This window comes from Leptonychotes weddellii, unplaced genomic scaffold (genome assembly GCF_054177405.1).
Source record: "Leptonychotes weddellii isolate Sample4059 unplaced genomic scaffold, ASM5417740v2 HiC_scaffold_670, whole genome shotgun sequence".
NCBI classification, from domain to species: domain Eukaryota; kingdom Metazoa; phylum Chordata; class Mammalia; order Carnivora; family Phocidae; genus Leptonychotes; species Leptonychotes weddellii.
The window spans coordinates 1-9,245 of NW_028036178.1; the positions used below are offsets into that span (position 1 = coordinate 1).

The 9,245-nt window shown below is 41.9% G+C and overlaps 1 protein-coding gene across 2 annotated transcripts; it reads left to right on the plus strand.

The window, feature by feature from the left end:
- The first annotated feature begins 220 nt into the window (after positions 1 to 220).
- On the plus strand, positions 221 to 7,625 carry LOC145719723 (piezo-type mechanosensitive ion channel component 2-like). 2 transcript variants are annotated; one of them, XM_081811273.1, is made up of 4 exons: positions 221 to 1,132; positions 2,345 to 2,424; positions 5,063 to 5,246; positions 6,095 to 7,625. In XM_081811273.1, exons 1-4 carry the CDS (start codon positions 1,008 to 1,010, stop codon positions 6,345 to 6,347), a joined length of 642 nt encoding a protein of 213 aa, XP_081667399.1. In that variant the 5' UTR covers positions 221 to 1,007; the 3' UTR covers positions 6,348 to 7,625. The 2 variants fall into 2 exon arrangements, with proteins under 2 accessions (XP_081667399.1, XP_081667398.1); XM_081811272.1 differs by lacking the exon at positions 221 to 1,132 and having other exon boundaries at positions 1,903 to 2,424.
- Positions 7,626 to 9,245: the final 1,620 nt, after the last annotated feature.

The window sequence follows — 9,245 nt, forward strand, 5'->3', positions numbered from 1 at the left end:
GAGGGAGAAGCAGGGTCCCTGCTGACCAAGGAGCCTGACGCGGGACTGGATTCCGGGACCCTGGGATCGTGACCTGGGCCGAAGGCAGACACTTAACGACTGAGCCACCCAGGCACCCTAGGCAGTATTTTCTTTTTAAATAATTAAGTGTAATTGTAGTAAAATAAATAGAACATAATATGTACTATCACAACCAGCGTAAAAAAAAAAAAAAACCCATTGTGTTAGTGAAGCACTTGGGGAACCTCGACACAATAAAGTAGTTGAAAGGCTTGGTGTTTGTTTGTTTGTTATTACAGTCTTGTGGTTCAGGATTCTATGCAAGCTTATTTGGGAAGTCAAGTGATAGGTGCATTTGGGTCCATGATTCCTGGCTTCTAGGATGAAATTAAGAAAGAATCATGATAGGAACCTAAGAAACCTCCAATCTAAAATGAATTTCCAAGGAAATAGTAAAGAAAGATTTCAAAGGGGGCTGTTCAGAATTGAAAGAACTCCTTCCTGAATCTTATTTTCTCCTTTAGAATTTACATCCGAAGTTCCTCACATGAAATTCTAGACTGCCAAAAATTTATTTTCGAGCCTTTTCTTTGAAGAGCTACCAAAAAATTAACAACATTAAAGATCAACTTTTGATTGAACATTCTTTTAAAAATGTGCATTCTATTAGTCACCATGGAGACTAACCTCATTGGATCAATATAAAGAGTGTTGCAGAAATTCATACCAGAGCATCAAGATGGTTTCTCTTTTAGTCAGCAGACTGCCTCCTCACCTGCCGTCTGTTTTAAAGGTGTTTGTGGCCTCCCTGGGGTTTACTAACTTGGTTGTCTAAGAAGCTGGATGTAAAGGTGAGGTGGACAGAAAAGGTTGGGGTTGACAGTTGTGGACCCAATGAAGACTTGGTGAGATTAATAAAATGAAGAGTCAAATGAATTTTTGAATCTCTCTTCCAGACTTCTGAATAATCACTGACATTGAGCCCTTTTATCTCTCTTCACAGAAACATGAGTCTGGGTGCAAAAGCAGAAATAGCAACGGATAAGCTTTCTTTTCCTCTTAAAAATATTACACGTAAGAATATAGCTAAAATGATAGCCGGCAACAACACAGAAAGTTCAAGAACACCAGTGTAAGTGATTGCTCCTGTTAATTAGCTTTAACAGATGGCTATATCTGGTACAAAATGTCCATTTGCAAATTCACATATGCAAGAAATGCAACTTTCTCCATTCTTCAGTAACTCAAGTGAATTCTACTTGGAGGCCTCCTTGTGTTGCATTAAAGCAGCTCTGTTTTCCTCCCCTCTCACTCTCTGTCCACCTAGAGGCCTGGGAGTCCTGATCTTGTCTCTGAGTAGCAAACCTTGTTCTTATCTAAGCTGATTATCTGACCATAATCACCAAAAGCCAGGGAAAGCGCCTGGGAGACCCTTCTTCTACTACTACTCCTGACTTGGGCTCACTGAATGCCTGGCTAATGGATGGGGGATGTGGGGAAGACAAGGGGTAAAAGGATATTTAGGGGGTGGGGAATCTATCTTAATATATTATCCTGCCATATAAGTACTCCACTTCAAACAAATCCAAGCTGGGATGTTTAGATTCTAATAGGAAAACTAGTAGGGGGGGGGGAAATGCTCTGGGTGCAAAACTGCTAAATGACGTTCACCGGCCAATGTCTAGTTCTGACCTCCAGTCTGTGCTGGCCCCACTTTAATGTGTTGAGTATAAGAACGGCCATGATATAGTCCTCACATGTGTTCCCTAAGACAGCCTTTTTTAATCACTAAAGTTGAAGGAACCTCAAAGATTGTCCGATCTTCCCCCATCATTTCCCCATGAGAGGACAGGCCTAGAAGGATAGAGTGACCTGCTCACATTACTCAGTTTGTCCTCAGCAGAGGGAGGGACAGGTCCAGGCCACCAGTTGTCTCCTTGGGCCTCACTCTTGGCACTAGATAAATTCATGCAGTCTACTTGATTATAGATATAATTATATATCTCCATAGAGTACAGACATAGATCCTAGCAAGAAAGACAGCTCCTTGCTTCAGAAACGGTCACAGACGTGGGAAATCTCTGTAGCAGTTTTTAAGGCATTAACTAGCTCATGTACAGAGTTTACCTAAGTATTCGAATAAAACAACTGAATTTGTTTGGCTTCAGAAATTTCTGATTATAATGGAACCCAGAAATTGTGATGACATCACATTGCATAGAAGTACAAAGACTCACCATCGTTTGTTTGAGATGAGGTCAAAAATAGCAACAAAAAATCAGTTTTATGTGGATAAAACAACTAAAACTTCCTTACTCTCCCCCCTTTTTTTCTTAACACACAGGACTATAGAAAAGATCTACCCATATTATGTGAAAGCACCTAGTGATTCAAACTCAAAACCTATAAAGCAACTTTTGTCTGGTAAGGATGAGAAGGAATTGTTTCAGAACTTTTTAAAATCCTTTTATTCAGTGTCTACAGTTTGCATTTTCAGCCTTTCTCAAGCTGCTTTCCAGTTTTCTTTCCCTGTGAGACACGGCTTACAGGAAGCATGAGACTCCCAGCTGCGGTCACCAGCCAGAAGGATCCAGTCAGGCACCAGCAGCCATATTCTTCATGGTTTTCATTGATATAGAACGTGATTGGCTTAAATCCACATTTAGCAGCTTTGGTTACTGATTCATCAGTTTACTTGTTTCTATTAGCATCCATCTCTTTGGCAGAAATGGCCTTATGCAATATTAAATATGAAAGCCCCACAATAAGAATAATAAAAATGGAGCAGGAAATCTACTTGATTCAGCCCACGGATGGTTATGTATCAATGTTAGTCTCTAGGGACTGTGTTTACCCAAAACAACGATGATGATAGGATGTTGATGCTTGGGGATTCTTAAGCATTAATTACTAAGCATTGTTTGACTTCATCAATTGCCTGGATCAGAGCAGATGTGTACATGTGATAAAGGTAGAAGGACAAAGCAGTTATCCAAGTCATGGTCACTCCTTTGTCAACGTGGGTTGCTCATGGTCACCAGGCAGTGTGTCAGGCACTGGAGACCAGGCTCCAGTGGTCTGATTAGATGTAAGTAAACAACTGGAAGCCCCCATTGAGATCACCAGAAGTAGAGGCAGGATAGAGGTTCGGAAGACAAGCATGGGTGGGTCCCACATCTCTATGCTTTTCTTCCTCAACAGTCAAAAATACATATGTCTTACACGGTAATTGTGAGATGCCTTGAGAACTTTGGTATTTCCATTTCAGTCCAAATAGTTCTAGAAATGCTTAGTCCAAGAGCACAAATTGCTCAACCATGAGTCATTCCCTCTGAAATGCTTCTGTCCGTCAGTGGGCCCTTCACAGCTGCTGAACCTCATCAGATGATCCCGCAAGCCTGCTAGGGCACTCCTTCAGCTGCCTCCCTCTCCCTGGCAATGGGTCTCAAATTTCCCCCATTCTCCCCACTTCCTTTCAGCTTCAGGAAGATGGGGCTCCTCCCTGTAGGGTCAGCCTCACTTTGTGCCCAGATTCCCAGCCCCTCCCCACCCTTATTTTCCCCTTTCTCAGCCACATGTTCTGTGCTCCGCAAACACAGGCCTACTGGCTGTGAGTCATCTGAGGTCCAGCCAATGACTTCTTGTCCAGACCACGTGGTCTTGGTGCTCTTGGGTCCTGCCAACCCAACAGCTTCTCTAATGATCTTTACCTAGTTATGTCTGATCTTTAGCATAGGTTGGTGGCTATTGCCAATCTATAAAGGAGGAAACTGAGGCTCAGGGTGTGAATTACTCAGCAGAGGTTATACAGCCAGTATGTGAATAAACTAGATTCAAACCTAGGCCAGATGTTCCCTCTCAGAACCCTCTAGACTTCAGAACCAAGATTCTTTTTGTTCCTGAGCATTCTGGGTGGTTCACATTTGTCCTGGGTAAGGGTTTCTTTCTCTTTACCAGTTTCCTGCCTCACTCTCCATCAGTCCATCCATCCATCCATCCATCCATCCATCCATCCATCCAATCCATCCAATCCATCCATCCATCCATCCATCCATCCATCCATCCATCCATCCAATCCATCCATCCATCCATCCATCCATCCATCCATCCATCCATCAAATAGACATTCATTACCAGGCACTGTCCCAGATTCCTCTGATCCAGGAATTTAGCAGGAAATAATGCAGACACAGCCCCTAGCCTCACAGTCCACCACCAGGACTCTCAACGGAGACCCTATTATCATTGACAGGGGTGGTATTTTCTTAGAAAGACTTGCTCAGAGAACTCCCAAGCTTTTTCCCACCCTTTTACTATTCTTTTATATTGACTCTGTGATCCAACAAAAGCAATCATTAATCACATATTATGGATTTTCAGAACTTTACTGAGCTTCATGCCACCAAGCCTTCCTGAACTAGCCTCCTCTCCCCCTCCATCTCCACTTACTGAAGTTCACACTCTGCAAAACTCAGCTCAGAAGCCGTCTCCTCTGCGAAGCCCTCCTGGATCCTACCAAGCAGATGTAGTCTCCCCATGCTAACAACCTCATCGGTGCAGGTCCTATAGTGCCCATAAGTCCCACTTGTATACATGGCCTGTTCCCGTTGAGATATGGAATCATGCTGTACTCAACTTTGTAACCCTTATCACTTGACAGAGTGTCTCCCTCTTCAAAGACATGCAATAAATGCTGGTAATAAGATTGAATTAGTCAAATGACTAAAAAGTCAGTGATTTGGGTTTTTAAATGTCTAACTAGTTGTTTGGAATTATCAGCAAAGACACTCAGGTGATGGGTCTTCCCTCTCTCCTGTGATGTGTCTGCCATGCTCACTCAGCAGCAGTGAGCTACATGTCTCGTGACAAGGAGAAACTTTATGTACACTTAGGGCCCACTTTTCTTTCTCTACTCACATTGTTACCATGTCCCTGTGTCCTACTCATCCTGGCACCATATGCTATGAACAGTAGTAACTAGGTTTTGCCATCTGAGGACTGCTAATTGCATTAAATCCTAATAGTCTCATGCTAACTTGATTTCATTTTTCTCCTCTTCCAGAAAATAATTTCATGAATATCACCATCATTTTGTCCAGAGACAATACAACTAAATCTAACAGTGAGTGGTGGGTTCTCAACCTGACTGGCAATAGAATATTCAATCAGCATGCCCAGGCCTTGGAACTGGTGGTCTTCAATGACAAAGTCAGCCCCCCAAGTCTGGGGTTCTTGGCTGGCTATGGGTAAGAACTTATTTTACAGTTAACAGTTACAAGAGTCTACTTCTGTATCATATAAAGTTGAGGATGGGAAGCCTTGTCTCTTCCTAGAATTCTTGAACTTAATAGCTGCAACATTAAAATTCATAGGTCACTGGCCCTTCATTTTAAAAAATGAAGAACCGGAGTTCCAAAGAAGTCAAAATGCCTGATGTCTGTAACACCCTTTAAGGACAGGTCTAGAAGTCCTATGTCCAGTTTCTTCACTCTACATCTTCCTGTTATGTTTGAGGCCACTAAGTGTTTAAACATAGAAATTGATGTAAGGTTACCTCTTTTCTGTTTAGATTGTCTTCTGACCTTAGCAGACATGGCCTCAGTCAGACGTCGCAGTTTGGGACATGGTCCAATGTCCAGAATGGTCTGAAGCTACCGTTTCACAGTTTTCTGATCCTTAAGTGCTAGGACACATACATCCCCAACAAGACACGAACGTCTGTTAAAAAATCATTGTCTATGCAAAATTGTATTTTTAAAAATAAAGAGCTAGGTGCAGAAAAGTGTATATAGTACAATGGCATTTCTACCAAATATATTATGTGGTTTCTTTATATAATATATGCAGTAAAACTACCTGAAGTTCATCCATGAAACTGTTAACACTGGTCATTTCCAGAATTGAGATTTTTTTTTTTAATTTTCATTTTTTAAGTCTTATAGTTCTGTAAGGGAAAAACTTCAAGCTTTGATAAGTTTATCATATCTTCATAGAATTGGAGGGAAATACTGTTTGTTTGTTTGTTTTCTCTTAGATGTGTTCTATTAACTGTATTTAACTGGTAGATACAATTTCTACTTATTTTTTTTTTCAGTATCATGGGATTATATGCTTCAGTTGTCCTCGTGATTGGGAAGTTTGTCCGCGAATTCTTCAGTGGGATTTCTCACTCCATCATGTTTGAAGAGCTTCCAAATGTGGATCGAATCCTGAAGTTGTGCACAGATATTTTTTTAGTTCGAGAGACAGGGGAACTGGAATTAGAGGAAGATCTCTATGCCAAATTAATATTCCTGTACCGCTCACCAGAAACCATGATCAAATGGACTAGAGAAAAAACAAATTGATACTTTAAGACACAGACTGCAAATCAAGTTAACATTTGAATTTTTTAAAAAGCACAATATTCTCATAAGAGCTAAGCATTTCTAGTTGGACGGAAATGGTTTCTCTTCTGACAGGTGTTCAAAAGGAGCTGACTTCCTTTTGCAGTCTAAGCTACCTTGCAAATGAAGGCGCTGTTGAAAAAGTTATTTGTAATTCCATTTCTCCAAAATCAGGGCTACTTGTTTTATGTTTTAGTCAACAGTGTCTTGCATTCTGATTGACTATGCAAAGGAGTCATTTATGGGTCTCCTCCCTCAGAGAAACAGGAGAGAAGGAGGAAGAAAGAAAGACACCCATTTTTTTCTGCGCGGGGACCTGAAGAGATCCTATAATGGCGAACGCTGCGCTCTGTCGCCATGGGGAAGCTGCTGTGAGGAGAACAGATGGCCTCAGCACACCCCGAAAATACGCAACAGCAATAGGAGGCTGAAACTCCTGAACGGATTTGTAGGGGGAAACGAGAAAGGGAGCCAAGGACCCATGAAGATACCAGAGGAAGGATAAGCCTCATTCTAAGCAAAAAGTTAACGCTAGTGACACTCTTACTGCCTTATCTTAACTGAAGACTAATAAAAAATCTTTCCATTTAACACCAGTGACTTCTCAGGAAAAAAAAAAAACAACAACAGCAAAACAAATATGTGGACACCGGCTTTGTTGAGGCCCAGCTCGTGACTCTCTTCAGTGGTGGTGGCTGTCCTGCTTCAGTCACTGCTCCTCGTCAGACACAGGCTCCAGGTAGAAGGATAAAAATGGTGCCCAGCTGGGCGTGGAATGAATACTCTGACTAACTCTTTACTAACTGAGGTCATGAACGCTCTTCTACCTTTCCCCATCCCTCAACACGCTTTTTCTCATTTCGATGATTTAAGGCAATGGTGTTTTCCAGTCTGTGACATTTTCCTTCCTGTTTTTCAGGTATATCAAAAGTTTACATATTCCAATTCACATTTTTACATCCGAGACGGGTTTTTTAAGTTCATAATTATGAAAGAAATATGTATATTGAGCTTGGGGAAATAAAAAATGGCCTTTTCTTAAATTATTATTATTGGTAATACAACCTCTTCATTAAATAACAATGTAGCATGAAAATTTATGATTGAAATGTAGTTTTCATTCCATATTAAAATACAGTTTGTGAGGAATCATCGAATGGACTAGAATACGTCAAAAAAATGATCCTATGTAGTTTGGGTTCAGGACTGACTTAAAATAAAGCACATCTTGCAAAGTCATTTCAAGAATATTCTTCATTCTGCCTCTTTTGCATTAAGTAGGAAAAATGATTGTTTTCAATACTGTGTACAGAGTGTTAAAAAAATCAACTGAGAAGAATTCACTTCTTGGTGGATTTGTCTTTCTCATGCAAATAATAAGATTATATTATTCTATGTGAATAATATAAGCAGGACACAAATGGTAACAAATTAATTTCCAAAAGTTACGGTGAATATGGAGCTGTTCAGTGTCTTCTAGAAAACTAGTGCATATTTGTTCTTCAAACGTGAAAGCCAACATACTTCCACACTTCGGAAATCAACTCCTCCAGTCATCATAGCAATAAACTCAGACTACTGGGGCGCCTGGGTGGCTCAGTCGTTAAGTGTCTGCCTTCGGCTCAGGTCATGATCCCAGGGTCCTGGGATCGAGCCCCACATCGGGCTCCCTGCTCCGCGGGAAGCCTGCTTCTCTCTCTCCCACTCCCCCTGCTTGTGTTCCCTCTCTCGCTGTGTCTCTCTCTGTCGAATAAATAAAATCTTAAAAAAAAAAAATTTAAAAAAAAATAATAAACTCAGACTACTTAGGGGAACTCTTTGGACCACGTTCTGATTTCCCAACAACAGCAAGAATCACTGTGCGTATTTCTGGTTGTGAATTCTTTCTTTTAAAGATGTCAACTCAAGGGAATTTCCAGAGAGTGCGTTGACACATTTAGGAAAGAGGAGAAGTAGGCAAAGCTCCTGAGAAGAAAGTGTAAAGTCAAAGTATACCAGAATGGTAATGTTCCTCAAGAGAACAAGTTCCAAGGTTCAAGAAAAAGCTTCCCCATGTGTCAGAGGGGAAAATGTCAAAGGAAATCTAAAAGATAGAAATAAAGAAATGTAGAAGGGAAGTGCTTCTTCCAGGGAGGGCTGTGGAGGCTAGAGTGGAAATGGCAGATAGTGAGGAGGTCTTCCAGTGCTGGCCCGGCCACTGTGAGGCAGGGAACCCCCAGGCCAGCAGGTCACTTCCCCGTTCAGCCTTGTGTATCCGACAACATGAAGGGGTCATTCTCCGGTACGCAGCCACATTCTAAGCCCTGGCCCAACAGACGCTCCTTGTGAGAGCGGCCTGCCACCTTAGATTGGGTTCTCTGGAGATAGCCTCTGAAATGAACGGCCACCAAGGACATTTGGGCCACAGTCCCAGGAGTTACACTGGTCAGCAAGGAAGGCAGGATCAGGCAGAGGGGCAAGCTGCCCCACCATGCAGCTGCAGATGAGCTCTGGTCACAGCTGCTGCATTTACCTCTTTACTCTTCTGGGTGTGCAGCACTGAGTCCCCCAGGGACCCCTGAGCACCAGCATATTCCTCCCACCCCCGCTGTACAGCCCCGGCCCTCCCCTCTCTGGTGGCCTGGGCCAGTTATCCCTGTCCATAACGTGACCCTGTGCATAAGGTGATCCCATCTATAAGGTGGGGTGACCCTGTCCCTTGCCAGAACTCTCTTATTGTCCTTCTAGTTTAATTATCCTTTCTAAAATAATTATTTTCATTTTTCACTAGTTTTCAAATCCTGATTTCTTTTTTTTTTTTATTCTTATGTTAATCCCCATACATTACATCATTAGTTTTAGATGAAGTGTTCCATGATT